The 24,998-nt window shown below is 40.4% G+C and overlaps 1 protein-coding gene across 14 annotated transcripts in view; it reads left to right on the top strand.

Annotated features, from left to right (window-relative positions):
- The window catches only part of LOC140495763 (muscleblind-like protein 3), a 287,745-nt gene that overhangs the window by 240,169 nt on the left and 22,578 nt on the right, over positions 1-24,998 (top strand). For 9 of the 14 annotated variants that reach the window (XR_011964093.1, XM_072594844.1, XM_072594846.1 and 6 more), the window contains exons 3-8: positions 722-886; positions 6,499-6,699; positions 11,476-11,712; positions 13,209-13,262; positions 15,184-15,334; positions 16,240-16,275. Coding sequence is in view for 13 of the 14 variants with exons in the window: in XM_072594844.1 (XP_072450945.1) it covers positions 722-886; positions 6,499-6,699; positions 11,476-11,712; positions 13,209-13,262; positions 15,184-15,334; positions 16,240-16,275 (844 nt within the window). In the remaining variant the exon portion in view is untranslated. Of the gene's footprint in view, positions 1-721; positions 887-6,498; positions 6,700-11,475; positions 11,713-13,208; positions 13,263-15,183; positions 15,340-16,239; positions 16,276-24,998 lie in introns of those variants that run through there. The other 5 variants (XM_072594851.1, XM_072594847.1, XM_072594848.1 and 2 more) reach the window with 4 other exon arrangements.

Here is a 24,998-nt window from a genome sequence, read left to right as displayed (position 1 = left end):
ATTGTACTCCTTTAGTGGATCATCATTTCTCTGCTAAAGAACCTTTATTGACGTCAAGGGGCTTTTAAGTCCACTGGATTGGAATTTAGGTAAAATGGTTTGAATATTGTTTGCATCAATAATCTTATTTGGAAACATTATTCCCATTGAACTTGGTCAAAGTAGGGCATAGCAAAAAGGTGCAACAGCTTTCAGAAACTGAAATGGAGAAATTGCAAAGTCTAATTGGAAAGCTGAGTTGGTTTGGCACCTGAGCAAGGCAAAATCTTAGTTTTGATGCCTGAGTTGGGTGCAACTATGAAAAATATTGCCCTTTGGCTTGAGAAGCTAAAAAAAATGAGAAAAGTAATTTAAAAATAACATACTTTTACAGCAGAATCTCTCATTGAGGCAATATATACACCATTTTTCTTCGAGGAAAATATTGGAAAAAGTTAGAAAAAGGGATTCAGGCCTTTGAGAATGATATTGATAATAAATCATGCTGGCGTAAGCAACATAGCAACGCTATGAATGAAATGAAGATTGAGAATTAATATTGCAGTCTTTGAGACTGTTTTATGACAAAAAGACCAACTTCTGAAAAACTATTAGAAACACTAAAATAAAGGATTTGGAACTTTAATGAGAGAGAAATATGGATCCTTGCAGACTATTCTATATCTCTGTAACAAGTCAAATTTTCAATGGTGAAATTGTGTTTTTGTTCTTGTTTTTATAGGGGCGTTGCACTCGGGAAAACTGCAAATATCTCCATCCGCCCCCACACTTGAAAACACAGCTGGAAATCAATGGACGGAACAACCTGATCCAGCAGAAGACTGCTGCAGCCATGCTTGCACAACAAATGCAGTTCATGCTGCCAGGCACGCAGCTGCAGCCAATGGTGAGCACTGGCTCATATGACCTCTCCATCTCCAAGACCGGCTAATTTCACGTCTGTAATCATGTCCAGATATGCCTCTGTCTCAGCTTTTCCGTTGCTGAAACCCTCATCCATGCCCTTACTACCTGTAGGCAAGACTATTTCAGTACTCTGGTCACCTCCCATTCTCCAACATCAATAAACTTGAACTTATCCAAAAATCTGACTGTGTCCTAACTAGCTCTCATGCATCACCTCTTGGCTGATCTGTCTGGCAGAACTTAATAGTGAAATTCTTTTCTTCATTTTCAAATCCCTCCATTATTCCTATATCTGTATCTTTCTAATCCCTTGCCCACTTCCTCTTTCCTTCATTCTGTACCTTCATCTCCTTTTGTTCCAAGATCTTTCCAAACCCCTCTGCCTCTGTATTTCCATCTCTTTTCAAGTTCTGTAAAACTTGCATCTGATCCGGTATTTGGTCACCTTTCCTATTGCCTTACCTTTCAATACAAAAGTGAATAGTGCCAAAACTGTGATAGGCAGCTATAATAATCTCCAGGATGATGTGTCCAGGGCATCACAAGCCAGTTAGCTCAATATCAACAATAGGAAAGACAATTAAAACTGAAGGCATGAAAAATTCATATCAGGCTTGAAACATTAACTCTGTTTCTCTCTCCTCTGATGCTGCCAAACCTGCTGAGTTTCTCCAGCATTCTCTGTTTCTTATGGGATAAAGGTATCTAATCAGACTAACAAAAAGTGGGAACTGGTCTTTCTACATGGACCACGGAGATTCACAGGTCATATAAATGATTTTATCTTGGAAATAGTTTCAGAATTTGCAATGATACCACATTGAAAATATATTTAACGTTGAGGAAGAATAGAACAAAATACAAAGGCGGTCATTAATAAACGAGCAGGTGCTAATTTGCATATTTATTTCAGAATATATAATGTTTTGGTGCTGTATTTTGGCGAGAGCAATCAGGAGCTTGGAAAACAATCTAAATAAGCCAAATGAGGAAATGTGTCTGGAAGTGTATATAGACAAATCATTAAAAACTGACACAGGTTAATTAGGCCATTTTTAAAAAAATGCTAACAAAGTTCTGGTGTTTATATTTAGAGTAGATTTGAAAAGCAGAGAAGTTATGTTCAACATACATTGAATCTTGAATATACTGTTCTGTTCTCATTAAAAATGATGTAGGGTCATTAGAGAAGATGCAAAGAGAAAAGCTCACATGGAGTAGTGCCACTGATTTGCAGTTTAGCAAAATAATACACCATGACTTTGAAGATCGCAAGGTATGCCAGAGATCCTTTGACCAATCATCATTCAGCTTTTTATGTTTCTGTAGTGTTCTATCTCCACTTATTCTGTATTCACAGGATAGCCCACACCTCAAAAGTAGTTTATTCGCTGTAAAGCACTTTGAATGTCCTGAGAAGTAAAAATTGCTATATGAATGCAATTTTTCTCTACTTCTTTCTTCTGGTTGTTAAGCTGGAGTTTTCCATTAACCCTTATTGGAAAGCATTACCACAATTCTCTACAATGTAGGTTATTTTTTGAGGGGATAGCATGTGGAATATCATCTGGTCAATGTGAATGAGACACATCCTGCTGGTCAGTTGAGATTTCTCATATGATGGGAGTGCTTCTATTTGCTTTATTTTATCAGGAGAATTCAGGAAACCTTCAAGAACTTAAAAATATAGATGGATTATCCATTCCCAGTCTTTAGAGGGTCTCACTGTGGCCCTTTAAATAAGTTCAGCTGATGATCATTTAATCCTCAATTATTTTGGTCAAGGATGTTTCAGATCGGCTGCAGAACATTCTGAAGGGGGAAGTGGACAGCCAGCTGTCATGGTGCATAAAGGCACCTGTGATATAAATAGGTAAAAAATGGGATGAGGTCATACCAGCAGAATTTATGGAGTTAGGAGCCAAATTAAATAATACCTCAGAGCTAGTAATCTAAGGATTACCACCTGTGCCAATTGCTAGTCAGTAGAAATGAAAGAATGGGTAGGATGAATGTGTGGCTTGAGAGATGGTGCAGGACGGAGGGGTTCAGAATTTTGTGACATTGGGACTCTTCTAGGGGAGGTGGGACTACTGCAAATTGGACGGTCTACACCTGGGCAGGACTGGATCCAATGTACTAGAGTGTGCTTTTTTGCAAATGCTGTTCAGGGGGGTTTAAACTAATGTGGCAGGGGGGTGGGCACAAATGAGGAGGTTAGTGGACAGTAAGGAGGTGGTTCCTAAAGGCTTTAAGGAACTAGATAATGAAGGGAAGAGTAGGCAGGGAGCAGATGATGAATGCACAGGGACAGGTGATCTGAGGTGCATTTGTTTTAATGCAAGAAGCGTAGTTGGTAAGGCAGACGAACTTAGGGCTTGGATTAGTACCCTAGAGTATGATGTATTGCAATTACTGATACTTGCTTGAGGCAAGGGCAGGTTTGGCAACTAAGTATCCCAGATGCTTCAGGTGGGATAGAGGGGGAGGTAAAAGGGGTGGAGGAGTTATATTACTGGTCCGGGAGGATACCACAGCTGTGCTAAGGAGGACACTATGGAGGACTCGAACAGTGAAGCAACATGGGCAGAGCTCAGAAATAGGAAGGGTGCGGTAACAATGTTGGGGCTGTACTACAGGCCTCCCAACAGTGAGCATGAGATAGAGGTCCAAATAAATGAATAGGTTATGGAAAGGTGTAGGAGCAACTGGGTGGTGGTGATAAAGATTTTAATTTTCCCAACATTGACTGGGATTCACTTAGTGTTAGTTGTCTAGATGGAGCAGAATTTGTAAGGAGCATCCAGGAGGGTTTTATAGAACAGTTTGTAAATAGTCCAACTTGGGAAGGGGCAATACTGGACCTGGTGTTGGGGAATGAGCCTGGCCATGTGGTTGAAGTTTCAGTAGGGGGTTACTTTAGGAATACTGATCACAGTTCTGTAAGTTTTAGAATACTCATGGACAAAGATGAGAGTGGTCCTAAAGGAAGAGCGCCTAATTGGGAGAAGGCAAACTAGCAAAATTCAGCAGGACTTGGGGAATGTGGATTGGGAGCAGCTGTTTGAAGGTATATCTACATTTGATATGTGGGAGGCTTCTGAACAGAGGTTGATTAGAGTGCAGGGCAAAGATGTCCTGTGAAAGTGAGGGACAGAAATGGCAAGATTAGTGAACCATGGATGACAGGTGAAATTGTGAGACTAGCCAAGAGGAAAAAAGGAAGCGTACATAAGGTCCAGGTGACTGAAAACAGATGAAGTTTTGGAAGAATATCGGGAAAGTAGGACCAATCTGAAACCAGGAATTAAGAGGGCAAAAAGGGGTCATTAAATATCTTTAGCAGACAGGGTTAAGGAAAATCCCAAAGCCTTTTATTTGTATATAAGGAGCAGGAGGGTAACTAGAGAAAGGGTTGGCCCACTTGAGGACAAAGGAGGAAAGTTATGGGTGGAGTTAGAGAAAATGGGTGAGATTCTTAATGAATACTTTGCATTGATAATTCACCAAGGAGATGGACGTGACGGATGTTGAGATTAGGGATTGATGTTTGATTACTCTCGGTCAAGTCAGAATAGGAAGGTAGGAAGTGTAGGGTTTCTAAAAGGCATTAAGGTGGACAAGTCCCCAGGTCTGATGGGATCTATCCTAGGTTACTGACAGAAGTGAGAGAGGAAATAGTGGGGTCTTTACAGATATCTTTGCAGCATCCTTGAACACTGTGAGGTCCTGGAGGAATGTGGAGTTGCTAATGTTGTCCCCTTATTTAAGAAGAGTAGCAGGGATAATCGGGTAATTATACACCAGTGAGCCTGACGTCAGTGTTAGGGAAACTGCTGGAGAAGATACTAAGGGATGGGATCTATTTACATTTGGAAGAAAATGGGCTTATCAGTGATAGGCAACATGGTTTTGTGCAGGGAAGGTCATGTCTTACCAACTTAATAGAATTCTTTGTGGAAGTGACAAAGTTGATTGATGAGGGAAGGGCTGTTGATGTCATATACACGGATTTCATTAAAGCATTTGATAAGGTTTCCCATAATAGGCTGATGGAGAAAGTGAAGTCGCATGGGGTCCAGGGTGTGCTAGCTAGATGGATAGAGAACTGGCTGGGCAGCAGGAGACAGACAGTAGTAGTGGAAGGGAGTTTCTCAAAATGGAGAACTGTGACCAGCGGTGTTCCACAGGGATCAATGTTGGGACCACTGTTGTTCATGATATACATAAATGATTTGGAGGAATGTCTACTTGATCTGATTAGCAAGTTTGCAGATGACGCTAAGATTGGTGGAGTAGCAGATAGTGTCAGAGAATGCAGCAGAATATAGATAGATTGGAGAGTTGGACAGAGAAATGGCAGATGGAGTTAAATCCGGGCAGATGCGAGGTGATGCATTTTGGAAGAGCCAATTCTAGAACAAACTATATGGTAAATAGAAAAGCCCTGGGGAAAATTGGTGTACAGAGAGATATGTGTGTTCAGGTCCATTCTATCTGAAAGTGGCAACACGGGTGGATATAGTGATCAAGAATGCATATGGCATGCTTTCCTTCATCAGACTGGGTATTAAGTACAAGAGTTGACAGGTCATGTTACGGTTGAATAGGACTTTGGTTCTGCCACATTTGAATTACTGTATACTGATCTGATCGCCACATAACCAAAAGGAATTGGATGCTTTGGAGATGGTGCAGAGGAGGTTCACCAGGATGTTGTCTGATATGGAGGGTGCTAGCTATGAGGACAGGTTGAATAGATTGGGATTATTTTCATTAGAAAGACTGAGGTTGAGGGTGGAGGGATCTGATTGGGATTTGCAAAATCATGAGATATAGATAGGGTGGATAACAAGGAGCTGTTTTCCTAGAGTGGGGAACTCAAATTCCTAGGGTTCACGAGTTCAAGGTGAGATGGGAAAGGTTTAAGGGAGATATGCATGGAAAGTACTTTACACAAAGAGTGGTGGTGCCTGGAATGCATTGCCAGCAGAGGTGGTTGGAGGTGGGCACGACGGCATCATTTAAGATGTACCTAGACAGATACATGAATGGGCAGGGAGCAGAGGGACACAGATCCTTAGGAAATTGGCAACAGGTTTAGATAGAGGATCTGGATTGGCGCAGACTTGGAGGGACGGAGGGCCTGTTCCTGTGCTGTAATTTTCTTTATTCTTTGGAATTTTACCTGTTATTTTCTGCCTTTGCCAAAAGATACATGTGATGGACGTATCTCTTTTATTATGTATAATACACTGCTGGGGGTTGGTTTAGCTCAGTTGGCTTGAAAAGCAATGTGATGCCAACAGTGTGGATTCAGTCTTCACATTGGCTGAGGTCACCATGAAGGACTGTCCTTCTCAATCTCTCCCCTCACCTGATGTATGGTGGGCTTCAAGTTAAATCACCACCAATTATCTTTCTCTAATGAGAGAGCAGACCTATGGTCTGGTAAGACTATTGTGATTTGATAATACACTGTAACTATGTGCTGTTGGCCACTGCGTCTTTTCATTTCTGTTGTTGTAAACCCATATGTAATATAAGCTCTGACATGATGTGAATGCATTTTCTTTTTATCTTTATCCATAGACTACATTTCCTGTAACTCCATCTTTAGCAACAAATCATACAATGGGTCTTAATCCCTATCTGAGTCATATGACCCATGGGATGGGACTGGTTCCGACAGAACTCCTACCAAACACACCAGTCCTGGTGTCAGGGAATCCCACAGTTACAGTCCAAGGAAACACAGCTTCACAGAAACTAATGCGGACAGATAAGTTGGAGGTATCAGTATTTATATACACATGTATCCATTTCCTGTATATGTGCAACAAAGTTACTAGTTTCCTTCCGTACACTTTATTTTACGGTTGTATGGGCAATTTACTACAATTCCATGTGCAGCTTTTGTTAACATCTTCCATTATATTTCCTGTGTCAAAATTTATAATGAAAATTTTTAATTTTTCTGGTATTTTAAGTGATTTTATTAGATTAGCAATATGGAGGCATTCAACAAAATTAGTTAAAATCCCACCATGGCAATTGGGGAATTTAAATCCAGTTAACTGAATAAGATGGAATAAAAAGCTAATATTAGTAATTGCGGAACTATAGGTTGTTTGTTCACTAATGGCCTTTAGGGGAGCAAGTTTGCCATCCTTAGTGGTTCTGGCTTACTTATGACTGTTGACCCTTAGCAATGTTTTTGACTATCCTCTGAAAAGGTGTAGCAAGCCACTCAGTTGGCTCAAGGGTAATTAAGGAGGAGCAGTAAATGCTGGCCTTATGACATAGTAAATAGAAGTTGCTGTTGTAAAATTGTCTAGTTATAATTACACCATCCGACCATCAGAGGCCACTATCGACCAAGAATTTGGTCAAAGAAGACTCCTGTTCAATCACCATATCTTTGCTGGGAACTGTGCACAAAATTCCATTTCTACGTGGTATCTCATTTCCAATACAAGAATAGGAGTTACAAGAAAATTGCTGGCAATGGACTGATGTTTTTGCATAGCCAGTTTTCATATAAGCAGGAGTGAAGTAATCAGTCACAGAAATGCTTTAATAAAGACAATATCTACAACGTTATTTTGGTCAATGTGAGAAGGCCTGCTCCAATTAGAATGACATGGTAGCATGGTGGTTAGCACTGCTGCCTCACAACACCTGGAACCTGGGTGTGATTCCAGCCTTGGCAACTGTGTGGAATTTATACATTCTCCCCATGTCTCTGTGGGTTTCTTCCGTGTGCTCCCATTTCCTTCTACAGCCCAAAGATGTGCAAGTTAGGTGGATTGGCCATGCTAAAAATTCACTCATAAAGTCAAGAGATGTTTAAGTTGGTTACCCACCGCCAAAAACCCCTTGCGAGGTTTTGGAGGGTGGGTCTGGGCAGAATGCTCTTCAGAGATTTAGTGCTGACGTGATGGGCCAAATAGCCTCTTTCTGCAGTATAACAATTCTATGATTCTGTACCAGTGAAGGTTAACCTGAGGATTTGGCCAGAACTTCCTAGACTGCGTCGAAGTGACCCATGGGAATGGCTCTGGTTCCACTAATCCTGGTGTCAGGGAATCCCATAGAAACAAAGCTTCGCATAAACTAATGCAGACATATAAATTGGCTGTATCAGGATAGTTTCATATCATCAAGTGTTTTCATTACTGAACATTCAACCTCTGGAGAAAAGTACCAAATAGAGCTGGCCCCTCAATCCCACGTGGTAGGGACCTGTTACTGCAGACTATAGGAACTGTTTGCAGCCTATCCTGATGTTGGACACATTGAGGTCATGATGTTGGACACATTTGAAATGCAAAACAAGTTGCTCCAATTCCCTGGAATGGTTGATTCAATAAAGGTTAAATTGTATGTCTGGTGATGTGTCCTGAGCATTAATGTTAACTGAACCAGGGTGATTGAAGAGCTTTAAGGTTCAGCTGATGTAGAAACAGAGTGGTGGTTCTTAATCTTTCAGATTTTTTTGTTGAAGCCACAGGATGCTCAAAGATTCAGGCAGTATAATCCTGGACGTTGAGGGTTTAATTCTTAATCAACATCCAGTTAACTGTTCTTAATGAATCCAGTGACAAAGGGTTACAATATCTACCTTTGTTGCCTGTGGGTTATGGGAAGGTAGTATCAGTTAGGTTCTCCCACTCCTGTTAGCCTGTCTTCTCTGTGAGAGGTTGTACCAAGTTTAATGCTGGACGTCAACAGGGTTGGGCTTGACAATTATAACCTGACTGCTTATGATGAAAGAGTAAATTAGATATATACTCTATAGAAGAATTAAAATAAATATCATTCAACCTTTCTCAACTCCCTTGTGCCTTAAATGGCCTATAATTTCTATGCCTCATTGACTCACTTGCTGTCTCTTCTTATTTTGGCTGTTCACATTCTCTTGCTGAATATTCTCTCTTCCTGCGACTTTGCTGGTCCCATCCTGGTTTAGGTGCAGCCCACCCATCTTGTACAGGTCCCACTTCCTCCAAAATGGTCCCAATCTCCCAGAAATCTAAAGCCTTCCCTCCTTCATCAACTCTCTGGGCACGCATTTATCCAGACTAGCTTCTTATTTCTGTACTCATTAGCACATGGCACCAGAGGTAGTCCAGAGATTACTACCTTCTCAGTCCTGTTTTTTATTCTACTTCCTAGGTCTTTAAATTCTGCTTGCAGGATCTCATACCAATGGCCTTGGTACCAGTATGTACCAGGATGTTTGTCTGTTTATCCTCCCCCTTCAGAATGGCCTGTAGCTGTTCTAGAGACAACCTACCAGCCTGCAGTCACATTTGTTATTGCAGAAATGTCTGTCTGTTCCTCTTACAATTGAATCCCGTACCACTGCTGTTTTTTTTCTCCGCTGTTGTTCTGCAGACCCACTTGTGGTGCCGCAAAGTTGGCTCCCACTGCTTTCCCTGCACAGTCATTTACCTCAACAGTATCTAAAACATGTGTACATATGTCAGAAAGTGGTATGGCCACAAGCAACTTCTGTATATCTGCCTTTCTGTACTCTGACTGTTCAATCTTCACCTCCGGTGTGACCACCTCACTTAATGTACCAACCATGACGTGCTCAGCAGATGCTCCATAGTTAATTCACCTCAGCACCAGCTCCAAGATGCTGTTCGCTAGTAACTGCGACTAGACACTTGCTGCACACATGATCACCGTGACAACTGAAGCTTCCATGATTTCCCACATAACACTGGAAGATCATATTGTGGATGCAAGCTGTGTTGCAATGACTTCCCTTTCGCCCCTTTTGTTACTTGTTTTTTTTTTAAAGAGAAGCTTATGTCAGAATATTATTAATTTATTTGCCTTTCCTTAACTTTACAACCCCTACCCAAGTTTGCTTGCTTATATTACTTTATATAAAGGGCCCTGACTTTCACTTATTCCTGTTATTTCTCATCCAAAATCATTTTTCAAAAAAATACAATTTTAAAAATCCCAAACCAATTGAACCACCACCTTCCTGCTCTGTATCTGATTTGTTTTCTTAATGAACAAACCCTTGAAACTGCAGCTATTAAACAAGAACTTGTTGTTGCTTTACCCCCACCAATCCTGGGCCTCAATTTATCCTGTTGGTGACTCCTCTCTGTCTGCTTAGTTGAAGCTGGAAAATGACTAGGATTTCAATATTAAGTTTCCACTTCCTTGTTTTTTTTTAATCTCTTCTCACCAAAGGAAATAGTTTCTTTGGAACAGCCCTATCAAGTCATCTTAACAAATTAGATGGGTAGGCTAGCATTTCAAATGGAAGTGAGTTACCAGTTATTTATTGCTCATGAGGGAAGTTAGAAATCAGCCTGCAGTCAGTAATAGTTGACTTCTCTCTTTACTTACCTGTTTACTTGGATGTGTGTGTCACTGGCCAAGCCAGCATTTGTTGCCATCTGTATCGGCCCTAGAATGGAGTGAGTGCTAGGTAATTTCAGAGGGTAGGTAAGACTCAAGTAGGTTTGGATTTACATGTAGGCTGATCAAGTAATGATGACAGATTTCCTTCTCAGTAGGACAGCAGTGAACCAGAGCCATTTGTATGACAGTAGTTGTCTTGTTCACCATTACTCATCTTATATTCCAGATTTCATAATTGAATTTAAATTTCCAGAATATTAACTTGAGCCTCTAAATCCATTGACAGTCCCATTTTATCACTATCTTCCATTTACACCATTTATAGCAATTGAGCTGCGTATCCTAAAAGGATCTAAGTATTTTCAGGAGAGCAAATGAAACCACCGAGCAAAGATTGGAGCACAAAATCCAATGTGATGCGCTAGTGTTGTGTCAAGAGAAATGACCTTCCTGTCTTTCAGACAAGATATTAAACTGATTTATTAATTGTGATGACACTTTTTTTTGAGGCGCACTGATGAATATTTGACCCTCTAGGTTAAATCAATGACTGCGGATGCTGGAAACCAGATTCTGGATTAGTGGTGCTGGAAGAGCACAGCAGTTCAGGCAGCATCCAAGGAGCAGTACATGAAGCCCTTTATGAAGGGCTTTTGCCCGAAACGTCGATTTTACTGCTCCTCAGATGTTGCCTGAACTGCTGTGCTCTTCCAGCACCACTAATCCCATATTTGACCCTTACCCACTATCTCTATACTAGAATATCTGGTCTTTATCACATTGTTGTTTTGCTAGAGCTTGCAGTGTGCAATTGCCACATACTTAGAAGTAACTGATTGGTTCTAAGGCAGTTTGGATGTCTAGAGGCCATGAAAATTGCGATAATAATGCAAGTCTTATTTTTTATGTTGCATTTGTTTTTATTATAACTATAGAAGAGCATAACACTTGACTTCTCAGGATCTGAATCACAAGATATCCATTAATGTAATAAGATATGATGAAGTGACTTCTTCATCTCATATGTACTCTAGAAATGGATTATGTAGCAACCATGTGGCAAAGCAGCTTTAATTGTTATGAAGTATTCTCTTTTCATTGCACCTTTTGTTTTGAAAGTGAAGGAAAGCAGGTAAATCTAAGAAGACAACTGCTAACAATTGCTTCCATTAGGTTTGCAGGGAGTTTCAGCGTGGAAATTGCACTCGGGGTGAAAACGATTGCCGCTATGCACACCCACTTGAAATGGCAATGATTGATTCAAATGAAAACACGGTCACAGTTTGCATGGATTATATCAAGGGCCGCTGCTCACGGGAAAAGTGCAAGTATTTTCACCCACCCGCACATCTGCAAGCCAAAATAAAGGCCGCTCAGCACCAGGTGAATCAGACTGCAGCCGCTGCCATGGTAGGTAAACTAGACAGAGAAGCCAACATTCCTCTTGTTTAATCTGAGTGATGCCAATGTTTAAAAATTCTGTAAATAATTTGCCAACTACCAGGCTAACAAAAATGACTGATCATCTTCACTATCCATGTGCTCAGTGCAGTAATTGTTTTTTAAAATTTGTGCAAAAGGGCAGATATTTTTCAAGTACAGCATTCTGGTTCCATGGTCTATAATTTGCAATTGGCTGTGTTGGTCAGTGAAAGAACAGTCGACCTGAAGAGTGAGTCAGTGTCAATGACAGCCATTAAAATGTGAAACAATGCTTTACTCTATACCACTGCCCAATTACAGGCAACTTAACCTCAAAATTTCTATGGATCTGGAAAACACAGTTGCCTCCTCACATCAGACCCCCAGCTTCAAAAGGACATGAACCTGTTTTAGCTGGAACTTTCTTGTTCTATCCAATTCAACAGGGATGGAGAACTGTTGCTACAGCAATTGTCATTGTTAGCCATGGGCAAAGATGTCTTTGACCATTGAGCCTCACATCAGCTGTACTCAAGCTACTTCTACAATAGCATACTCTCTTCGAGTTAGAGGAAGGACAACCAGAAGTTCATGTGTCATTTTGGCTACCTCTTCAATTCCCTGTGAATTTGTGTGGACGTCAGAATAGGAGAACTACCTCCACTTAATTGAAGTATCTGTTAACATGCAAAGTGCCATGCTCCCTTTTGTTGAAAAATGGGCACTGATTCCATGAAAGCCCCAAATTCATCTTGCCCCTACCCTCCTGTACCTTTTAGACCGGAAAATTGTGCAGATCATTCTACTGTGTAATAACGTCAGAGAATTATAGACCAGTTATCCTAACAACTGTTGTTGGTAAATTATTAAGGATAGTGACCAAATACTATGACAGATTTCACTTATTACTGATGTTCTGTGAGACGAGTACAATTTTGGTTTCTGATTAACTCGGTAGAATGTTGTTTCAGTTGAATCATGCATTTACAGATGTGGATAAATACTTGCTGTGGGATAATGTGAAAGCAGTTGAAATAACAAGGGACACCTGTCCCAGTTGCTAAGATTAGACATTGTTAGGAACTGATTGTTATTCTGCTTTGATGGTGAAGCTTTTCAGTTGTAAATTCCCTTTGCACCCACCGTTTTTAAGTTTTATGTATTGTGTTTTAGCATTTTTCTATCAAAATAATTTGTTTTTCCTTAAGTGATTACAAACATTCATGCGACACTCACAGATAGTAAGGGTGTCTGTTTGTAATTATGTAGCTGAACAATAACAGTAGTGAATGCCTTTTGTTATGCATGCTCGTTATTTTTTAATATGTTGTATAATGCATTCAGATTTGTTTTTTCTCCCTTCCTCTTCACCTCCCTATATTGCGTTGCTGCCCCTATGATGCACCTCTGCTTGCTGTTTATGTTAATGCGCTTGAACCCCATTGGCCCATTGCCATCCATGTGCTCGCTGCCTGCTAATTAAGACTCAGCCAGCTGTCAGATCAATGAAGCGATCCCTCGAGGCAACCTTTGACCTGGTACTTGCACCTTTCACCTTCTTGCTTTGCATGTAGCTTTCTTTAATTTTGTAAATGTAATGTTAGTTAGACTGCATGACTGCCTTTTTATTTAGTTGGTACTATGTTTAACACTTAGGACACTGCCATTGCTTTTTGACTTGTTTGGAATGTATTTTGGTAGTGCCAATTAGCACTGTGCCACTTCCTAAGAGTTTGGCATGGCAACAAGAGATGCGACCACAGTGAAACCTGTTTCTACAGCCTTATGAACCCAGCAAAACCTATTTGTGAATGTTAATGGGGAGCAACTGCACTCCTCAATGCCCAAATATACTGTTACATGTATTCCCCTGATTTGTGTTGGTACAGCACAATACAAAAATCTTCCTAAACAAATCTCAGGTGATGTGAGAGATTAAAGAGAATAAAGACAATTGTGAATCGGGAGAAGGGTTAATGCTGCATTTAAACAGGTTTGACTGCTTTAAAGTGATTTTGGCATTAAAGGGTGGATTCATGTAATGGACCAGTTAATGTCTTAATAAATAAAATTGACACAATCATCTCAAATCCAAGAATTACAAAGTGTTGTATAAACACTACTGTACTGCCTGATAGGCTGGTCGAAGCAGATTCAATTGTGACTTCCAAAAGGGAATTGGATAAATACTTGAAAGTGGAAAATTAATTACAGGTTATTCAGAAAGACTGCAAGTGAATGGGACTAATTGAATGGCTTTTTCAAAAGAGCTAGTACAGGTTAGATGGGTTGAATGGCTTCCTCAATCGCTGAGTGAATCTACTGAGCATCTTTTTAATGTGCCAAACAGCCCTAATAGCAGTAATGTTCAAACTGTCACTAATGTGGGAAATGTCCCTTGTAGAATTCCATATGCCACTTTTGTGTCTCTATTGCACAAATTGATGGCTGGCAGGGGAAAGGAGTGACATTACCAATCTGAATTCCACAACTCTATCTACCAGGTATCCATTATGCTCCAGTTAACTAGACAAATTAAACGGAGGCATCTTTCTTTATGTACCTCAGCTGCCACTGTGCCATAATCACTTGTGCTATTTGAGCAATCCAGCTGCAGTTTCTCGCTATCTGGGTGCTGCAATTTACAGTAAATATTTCTGTTGTCACTTAACTTGCTTCCTTCTGCATATGATGGTTTTCAGGGTTTCCGTTAATGTGAAAACTTCGAATTTGATTTCATTTTATTTGACTTTCTGAAGGTGTTAATAATTATAGGTATTTACTATAAACTATTCACAAAGTGATGTCTATATGATGTGTGGGATGGGGGATGATATAACAGAAATAAACTTATGGTCTACAAACAACATTCTGCATTAAATTGAAACAAACGTCTCATTCTTATACATTTAATGCAGGACAGTATAGTATGAAATGAAGAGTTTATGTTAAAAATCTGTTTTGTGAAAGGAGCCTTGAGACTTTTCAAGTCCCAGGACTTTCTAAAACCCTAGCGAGAAACCTGGCTATGTAATCTCTATTTAATATATTGTGTGTGCTGTAGATTTTTTGAACATTCGGTCGCTAAGCTGCAAATGCATTGTTTTATTTCTTTCATTTCATCACTGTCAATGTGCAGCCTGTATGAAGTATCTCACTTTAAGCTTGACAATCGATCTCCTATGTTTAAAGTCAAGCAAAGTGGTGATGCAGTTCCACTTTTGACTCTTCAAAGGCTTTGTACTGCCTTTCACGCTTCTCGCATTTATGTACTGTTCACAACGTTCTGCTTCAGCTTTGTTCTGCTTCAGCTGCAGCCTTGCTTTAGCTGTTAATAGTTGCAGGAGAATGGCAGACCAATCTTTGGTGCGTGGGTGTGTGTGTGTGTATGCGTGTGTATATTGTTTGGTGCATGCATCATTTATTTTCTACATGTCTTAATCAATCCCTCATTCATAGGCCCTCCAGCCTGGTGCCCTCCAACCTTTACCAAAGAGGCCAGCACTTGAAAAAACCAATGGTGCCACCACAGTGTTTAACCCCAGTGTTTTCCACTACCAACAGGCTCTAGCTAATATGCAGCTGCAACAGCCAACATTCATCCCAACAGGTTAGTCCATTGTCACTTGTGCTCTTCATCCATGCTTTCATTTTGGTATTAGAAGTCACAAGGTTTCACTGCTGATGTCACTCGAGGAATGGGCAAGCGTTCATTTTTTTCATGTCAGAATGGTTTTCACATTTAAAGGAGCTACTCTTCTTTCCTATTTTAATAGTTTAGTATTTTGGAAGTTAACATTTTTGAACTGAGGAGCTTCCTAGGCTGGGGGAGCAGAGAAAGGAAGGGGATATGCTTTTAGAAATGAGAGACAGCTCCTTTAAAATTACATTCCTCAACTTGGATGTTTGAATGTTGCTGTGTAACTTCCAGTAATTGTGCAGGATCAGTCAAAGGAAAATTTTGCAGGTATGCTTTGAACATGTTGTGCAAAGCTTGCCACCTCCAATTACAATTTGTGCTGATTTTAATGCTCTAGAGTTTAGGGGGTGGGGGGTCTGAGATTAGACTTGGCCTTGGGATGCATATCAGAAGGTATGCCTACCTGATCGTCAATTCCTTCCGTTTTGCAGCCCAGCCAATTCTGGTTTCAACCCTAAATGTCCTCAATGAGGCAACATGAATGTTGTAGCTGTGAATTAAGGTGCAGTTTGTAAGTAAAGAGACATAACTAATTCTTGCATCTTCTGGCTGGGAGGCAATGCATTTTATCTCTGCATTTACTATTGTATCAATTCATGCTTTCCATCATTTCTCAGTGAATTATTATGATTGCCTTGTTTTAGTTCCTCACAAAAAGAAACTAAACTCTCACCTTGCATGTGCTGAGGTAATCAATAAAGGTGTCTCTACTGGCTATAATCTGTTTCATACAGAATGTGTGTGAACACTAACTGTTTCTAACCAATGTTCCTTTTTTTGTTTATCCTTTCAACGCTTCACTGCATGATCTGCAGGCTCAGTGTTGTGCATGACTCCCACTGCAAGTGTTGGTAAGGTTGCAGCTTTATCTCTCTCTTTAACTCCCTCACATTTTTGAAACTTCACTGTGTGTTTGTGTTAGGAAATGTTACTGTCAGTCAATATTTCAGTTCCCATTCACATGGCTCGCCAGTTAGTGCAAGCTGTCAGTGTGTTAGATAAACTCTGTTTTGGTTACGCCCAGATCCTTGGAATGGAACTTGATGTTCTCCTCTAAGTTAGATTTGGAAAAGAGGTTATTTAATCAAGGGAGTGCTGGATGGGGTCCCCACTGCCTTCTGGAACCAGAAGGCTCCTGAGCAGCCTTCCTGTTACACTACTAATTGAAGCCATTAAAAGCACAATTAGTGCTTTCATTCAAAGGCACTCAGTGCTTGATGAAGGGACCAAGCATTGGGAAAGGATTAATGGAGGTAGTGGTTAGGTTTGTCCCCCCATCTTTGCTGAGAGCAAACTTATCTTTTCTGCTGTCCCCAATTCCAATCTCACCGTCACTCACCTGTAGTCTCGGTCCCTTGGTAAAGCTAGGCCTGTCCTTAAGTGAACTTCTGGTAGCTGCTACCAATCCTTGTGCTGCCTGTAATGGACAGCTATCACCGTTTCATCGGATAGCAGCTCTTAGGGATGAGATTCCTGCCACTGGGATCTCTGCTTTTGAGCCTGATATAGGCACTTAGAACAGTGGGCCTTCCCCAAAGGAGACACAACTTGGTTTTTAACCTGCTTTCCAGCTGGTGAGTGAGAACCTGCCACCTGCATTAAATTCCCTCTTTACAGTTTTGTGATGACAAGTTTCCAGTGTGAAATCTTGTTCACCACCAGTACTGTTGGGGGAATTGGAGGCATGATCCAGCTGCATCCCTCTCTCAAACTTATAAATATAGCCTGTGTAGTATGCAGTATCACATGGCAACCTCAGTAAACATACTGAACCAGGAAGAAAGTTGAAGTTTGAATAATGAAGGATGTTTTAAGATTAATCATAAGGCTACAAGGGTTAAATTAGGTGGATCAATTGGAGAGTTAGGCTTTTATTCCATTGAGCATAAAAGATCAAAGAGTGATGTAATGAGGTGTTTAATGTGGCTAGAGGATTTGACAGGTGAAACCTGTTTCCTTTGGAGGAGGAGGAGGATAAAGAGTGGGTGCATAAACTGAAAAATAAAGCTAGACAGTTATGATTTCAGGAGGCATGTCCTTGGCATGAGATACATATACCTTGTGTGGTTTTTTTTTGGTGAATCTGTGCTGCACTCTCCAAGGCCATTATCAACTTCATTGTGTGGTGTCCAGAGCTCAATGTCACACAGTTAATGAGATATGTCCAGAGCCTCCTATAACAGAATGAAACTACTAAGTAAATATTTAGCAAGTACTTAATGGGCTCTGTCTGACAATCCTTTCCTAACAACCTATCACTGACAAACATGACAAAGGAACACTAAATGAGTCCCGTTTCTATCAAACCTATGTATGAGTTTAAAACTTCAAAACTGTGGGCAAGCTCACATCTTGAATATGCAGGTTCTTGCTTCTATCTAATTTTTGCTTGTGGGCATTTGAATACAAAGGGGTTTGTAACTACTTTAAGTGAGCACTCACTGGGAAGGATATCTGTGCATACCTTTGGTTCTGTTCATCCATTGTACTTTGTCCCTTGGGCACATTATAACTTGATTGTCAGGCCTGAGGAACTTGAACCACCTAACTTGGGAAAAGGAGCTGAAGTGACTTACTGTTGCCTTCCACACAGCTTGCATCGTCTCCTAGCTAGTCTTTAAGGACCCTTCTTTAAGGATAAAGAATGACCTTTATCCATTGGGATCAATTATTTTTCGATGGAGTTATCTGGACTGACTTGAATCTTTAACCTTCTGCCTTGGATGTGGGAAGGCTACCACTAAACCAAAGGCTGATACTGTCAGTTCGTTTTGTAATGTGCTACTTTGTTATTTCCCATTATCTTTTTTGTGAATATCCTCCAATAAAGGTAATTTTAGTTCCCAATTACAGTTTGAGCAGTAACTGTGTTCTGCTATTCTATCACCTTTGCTGGTAAACCATTATCAGTAAATTATGTCCATGTGTTTAGTGCATGTGAAAGTTTCTGAGATGATACTTCAACCTCAGGTAGTAACACCAGGTTTAACTCTTTCTCCTGCCTTTAAAAAACAAACTTTTATTACCAGTGCAGGGAAAATTCTACACACAAGCTACATGAACTGGAGCAACTTTTTTGTCTTATGGTAACACTTTGCATCTGGCAGTTCTACAAAAGAAAAGCTCAGGGAAGCAACAGCATAAAGAAGTAAAAAGAAGGGCATTTATTCAAAGTATGGTGTTGTGTAGTTCTTTACAGGTGTTCTAACTCGAGTGATTTTAAAATTTTTCTTGGGATAGAGCCCTTTCCAAGTCTAGATTTCCTTAAGTCAGAGATGTGGGCTTTTGTTTTTGACCTATTACAATTCATGCGTGAGGGTTCTCGTACACTGCTGTTAGATAGGGAATCCAGGATTTTGATACAGTGAAGATGAAAGAATGTTGATACATTCCAAGTCAGGATAGTTGTATGATTTTTGGGGGAACTTACAAATGTTGGTGTTCGTTGATGCCTGCTGCTCTTACTCTTCTAGCTGACAGCGGTAGCGAATTTTAAAGATTCTGTGCAGAGGGTGCCTGAGTCAACACTGCAAACTGATTCAGTTTTATTCCATGTTGGGAGGGAGAAAGTTGTGTTTGATCAGTTTTGATTGTGGGAGTTATCAATGGAAAAGTAGGTAACAAACTGTGACCTATAGGAAGAATGCAGAGATAACATGGAAATTGGAAACAAATGGAGGATGAAAAACAGCAAGAAACAAAAACATGTCTAGTGTTTGTACTTATTATTTGAATGAGAAATGTTCTTTGATCTGCAATGTCAGGGGGATTTTGTTTTTATTTGAGCATGAGGAGTATTTCTTCCAAGAGCAGAAGAAGGGAGAGAGAAGCGTAGGTCAAGTCTGCACAAATAAGTACAAACATTTAGTCAACCAAGCATCAGAGCTGTGCAAATGAGTTCCAGACTGCAACTCTTCAACTCTGTTTTAGACTGTATAAAGACTACTTATGAGCTCAGTCTTGATGAATAGCTGAAGATGCGAGTCTGCATTGCTGCTACATTTCTATGTCACCGTGTTCCCTTATCTGAGTGACTGAATTGGGCATTAAAAAAAAATCCACTAACATTAAGAAGTAATATCCAAAGTAGTATTTGAAAAATGTCCATCTGTTCAGCTTTACTAAGGCAATCATTTTAACTTAAGCTGTCTGTTAGCTAAATAACATGACTGGCTGCAATGCTGGTGTTTAAGTGCTATGCAATGTTCAATCTGAATCTCTATTCAAGTATTATTGGCAGCTTGTCGGCCAATACCTAACCATCAGTTTCGCACACAGTATGTTCTGTTCAATTGCTTGTTTGAACATGTAGCTCTGTCTCTTCCTAACTCAAGTGTGCCCTCATTTCAACTGTGTGGTGCATACTTACAGAAGGCAAATGTATCATGTGGATAACCAAAATGCCTGACAGTCAGGGAAGGATTTTCCTTGGTGGAGAAGTTCACATCAGACCACTGCAGATATTTAGCATATTGAAATGGTGATAGAATTTGAGATACACGTTCTTAAACTGTTTTCATCTATATGTTGGTGTCATTTGTGGGTTGGGCTTTAGTGGTAATGCAGGAATGGAACCCCAGAAAGTACAAAATCATTCAAATTATTTTGTTCAGCACCTTGCATCAACATTTTAGAGATACATAACCATACAGCAATTGACACTAGGTCTCACCGAGGTATTGTCAGTGTTCACCATCAGTACTCAGTAGAAGCTAACAGCAACTTTTAGAGTGTATTGTGCAATCAAACACAGTAAAGCAGAATTTACTGTCACTGTAATAAGTACAGTCTTTATACAGTCTAAAACAGAGTTGAAGAGTTGCAGTCTGGAACTCATTTGCACAGCTCTGATGCTTGGTTGACTAAATGTTTGTACTTATTTGTGCAGACTTGACCTACGCTTCTCTCTCCCTTCTTCTGCTCTTGGAAGAAATACTCCTCATGCTCCTCATCTTTCTGCATGGGGCAAGCTGTTGGAAATTCTCAGGCCTGCTAGAGTCAACCAGAAATCACTGAACTTGTGAGAACTTTCCTTTTTACTCATTAGAATTGCTGTAAAATACTTGAAAAATGTTTATATAGTTAAAATCACAGTTGCACATCATGTAACAATGTCCAAAGTCCATAGTTACTGCACAAGAGCCTCAGTGATTCAAGACAGTTGTGTTTGTTTTTGTGGAATGGCAAATTTCTTCATTAGAATGAAACACTTTTTGATATCTCAGCTCCTTCCTGAATTCCATGTATGCATCTCCCAAGCCTTTTTTCTCTATCTATAAAACGATATTGAAATCTGTAGAGGACAATCATTGTTTCTGACTTGGTGGTTTGATATCCGTGAGAATGCTTTAAGGTGATTGACTTCTTACCACATCTGATGATGTCACTGTTGTACAAGGCCTAGAGATTCCCTTGATTCAGGACCAGATCAAAATGCCCTTCGGAAAGTGGAAATCCACATCACAAAAGTTGCTGGATCTTTATGGACAGCTTTCTTTCTCATCAGTTTTGAGATCCATTACAGTGTATATGATTTTATGGCAGAAGTTTGGGCTTCAATCTGGGGTCCTGATTTCACACTAAGTGAGGATTGAGAATTAGCCAGAACATATGATTGTAATCAATTTAAGAGTGGTGAAAGGCTGTCTAAGCTGAAGGACAAAGCTGTTCCAGAACATCTATCTGACAATGTGAAAACTGCCGAGATAAGTCCAGTCCATAAAAAACAAGACAAATCAAACCTATCATTCTATTGGCCTTTTCTCAGTCATTAGCAAAATGATGAAAGGTGTCCATAGAGAGATTTGAAAAAAAAACTATGGACAATTTTTTTTACACAAGAGGGTGGTTTGTGTGTGGAATAAACTTCCTGAGGAAGTGGTGGATGTGGGCACAGTAACAACACTTGAAAGATACTTAGATAAGTACATGGATAAAAAAGGTTTAGAGGGATATAGGCCAGGAGCAGGCAGGTGGGACTAGTTTAGTTTAGGACTATGGTCAGCATAGACTGGTGGATTGAAGTGTCTGTTGCTGTGCTGAATGACTCTCCCTAGCTCTATAAGAGAACAAGGATAGGGTTAGTGACAGTGCCATCAAAGGACACTTATTCAACATAATCTGCCCAGTAGTGTATTGTGTTCTCTTAGGGCCAGTTTGCTGTTGACCTCATTATGTCTTTGGTCTAAATATGTGCAAAAGAGCTGAATTCCAGAGGTGAGGCAAGAGTGATTGCCTTTGACGTCAAAGCAGTGTTTGATCATTATGGCATCAGGGAATTCTGGAACAAAATGAAGTTATGGGAATTGGGGACAACTGTCCTTTTGGTTGGCGTCATACCCAGCTCAAAGAAAGGTGTTGTAGTTGTTGGACATTAATTGTACTAGGGCATCAGTGTAAGGGTTCTTTTAGAGTCGTGTCCAAGGCACAGCCTTCTTTATGATCTTCTGCCCACCATAAGATCGAGATTTTGAATGTTTGATGGTGATTGCACAATGTTCAGCACAATTTGCAGATCCTAAGATACTGAAGCAGTCTGTGTTCATATGCACAGGATTTGGACAACACTCAGATGTAGGCTGATGTGTGGCACAAATGTTATTGGCTAGCTAAGTGCTAAATAATGACCATCTCCAACAAGAGAGAATCTGTTGATCTCCCTTCTCCATTCAATTGCATTATTATCACTGACTCCCCAATCTCAACACCTGGAAGTGACCATAAACTATAAATTGAACTGAACAGGCCACATAGGTACTGCAGCTACAGTTGCAGGTCAAAAGCTGAGAATTCTGAGGGGAGCAGCTCACCTCCTGTTCCCCTCAATGCCTGTCCACCATCTACAAGCACAAGTCAGGAGTGTGATGGAATTTCTCACTTACTTGGAAGAATGCAGCTCTAAAAACACTCATGCTCAATATCATCCAGGAAAAAAAGATTTATTAATGCCCCAAACATTGCCTTCAACATTCATTCCCCCCACCACAAAATACACAGTGGCAGCAGTGAGCATCATCCACAAGATGCAGTGCAACAACATGTCAAGGTTCCTTCATCAGCTCTTTCCAAATCTGTAATCTCTACCACCTAGAAGGGCAAGGGCAGCAGATGCATGGGAGCACTACCACCTGTAAGTTCCTTTTCTGAGCCACCTTTTGACTTGCAATTATATCACCGTTCCTTCCATATCAAAGAATCAAATTCCTGGAACTCCCTCCTGAACAGTACTGAGGGTGTAACTACACCAGATAGACTGCTGTGCTTACAGAAGTTGTTCATCAACACTTCCTTGAGGGTAACTGGGAACAGGCACCAAATGCTGGCTCAGCTAGTGATGCCCACATCCCGTGAAAGAATTTTAAAGAACAGACAGCAAATTGCTATTCACATAAGGTAGAGACTCAAAGGATTTTTTAAGATTTTTACATCCAAAAATGGAATCGACGGTTGAGCTAACATTGTTGAGGGTGAACCTACTAAAAGTGACCTACAACAACAGAGAGGGAAAGCATGCCTGTGTGCTGACTACTTGCTCCTTCCAGGCAAATAGTCTGTTCTCAGTGTTGGAGGGGGACCTGTAAGAATCCATTCAGCCTCCAATAATTGAGGTTTATTAATGATGAACTCCCCGTCAACTGATATGTTTAAGGGGAGGAGTAAGCAGTTTAGAGGAGATTCTGAGGAAAAGAAAAATTTCACCCAGAGTGTTTTAGAAATATGGAGCATGCTGCCTGAGAGGGTGATGGAGGCAGGTACTCACACATTTATTAAACGTCTGAATGAACACTGAAAATGTCAAGGCACAGTAGGCTATGGACCAAGTAAATGGGATGAGTGTAGTTTGGTGTTTGTTGGTTAGCATAGACATGGTGGACCGAGGAGCTACTGTATGACTCTGATATTCTTCTGCATACAGGTAGGCAGCAATTCTTTGGGCAGTAGCAACAGTGAAGGCACACTGATCAGCAGCATGATGTTCCATGCTAGCCTATTTTGCCAGTAATCTGGTAAAATAGTGAGAGTGGGCATGCTGGTCTCCTTCCTGCCACAGGCATGGAAGGTGTCCGAGAGCCTGCCAACCAGATCCTGATGAAGTGGTCAATCACTCTCATTCAGCCAATAGTAGTGGGATCCGCTAGCACATGGTGAGATGCATGGTAAACCTTGACTGGTCCTGGTATGCTCTCTGGGAACAAGGGTTGCTCAAGGAGATCCTTTTTTGTGCCAGTGAACTCTCAGAATTCCCCCCAACTTATTCTGAGGGAACATGCCTAATGCTGTATTTTCCTCCTCCTCCTCCTTCCTCCTGCAGACCCAACAGTGGCCACTACTCTCAGTGAAACTGCTGAGTTGTTAGCAGTTAGAGTGGCTGATGGCTGCTCTAATGACAGCCAAGTAACCTGCCATACTTTTGAGACCATTACAGAGACCACTACAGCTGTGTGTGCTGTGTATGTATGAGTGAGTGACTGCCAACATAATCTTTGGGTTCTGCCAAGGCTAAAAGCAGAGGCATCCGCCTGTCTGAGTATGGGTATGAACATAGGTCACAGCCAGAGGTTCTCCCCTGAAGCTAACTCCATTTCACTACTCATTGTGGATGTCTTTTTCTATTATTTTTTTCTATTTTTCATTTAAGAATTCAAGAAGGTTGGGACATCCGTGTCAAAGAGACCTGTAAATGAGTTGTCCTTCATTGTAGTAGGCGGCTCCTATCGAGCCAGCTTCCTGCCCTTAATTGGCCTGGGAAATCATTTCCTTACCAATTACGGGATGACCTGGTCAAAATCTCAGAGTTTTATTGTCTCTTCCCAGGGCCAGGTCCAGAACCCAGGAAATCTCCAACTCCTGCCCCTCCCCACTCTCTCCAACTGAAATTCCCCAAACAGCCAGGGGGAGAATTCAGTCCTCCATGTAAAGTTCTGAGCATAGGATTTACTGTGTCTATGTGTGATTTTGAGTTTATAATATTTTGTGTACGTGCATAATTTTATAAATATGTATGTCTGTCTAAGCGTGCTTTTTGAGCGTGATTTTTTTTAATGTTGGACTTCTAAAATATCTGGATTTTTGAGTATGTAGGTATAATTTAGTATGTGTCTTAAGTGTGATATTGAGGTTGGTTTTTTTTATATTATATGAACTTGATTGGCTGTGTGAGTGAATGTCATTTTGAGTGTGTGTGAGTGAACGTGTGTAAATACGTGACAGTATAAATATTCTGCCATCCTTCATTTCACAAAAATGCAGTTAACTCTAGGAAATTACCAGCCTTTCTTATTTTGATCCAACCCTGTTTTTATCTATATATGCCCTTTAGTTAGCTACGGTGTGTTTACAGTGAATAAATTTTAACAGGGAATTTCAAAATTTAATTGTTCATGCTTTTTGAATAATTTCAGACAGAACTTTGCTCAGCGTGTCTGTTAAATACATTGCTTCAAAGTCTGTGTTTTATTTTATATAATTACACAAATGCATCATTATGTGCTCTATAATGTACAAAGTCTTTTAGAGTGTTTTAAGTTCTCCTTTATTATGATTGTAATAAGCTTTCTCCTTCTTTCTCTTTTTG

This window comes from Chiloscyllium punctatum, chromosome 25 (assembly GCF_047496795.1).
Source record: "Chiloscyllium punctatum isolate Juve2018m chromosome 25, sChiPun1.3, whole genome shotgun sequence".
NCBI lineage: Eukaryota > Metazoa > Chordata > Chondrichthyes > Orectolobiformes > Hemiscylliidae > Chiloscyllium > Chiloscyllium punctatum.
This window is presented reverse-complemented; position numbering and strand designations above follow the sequence as displayed.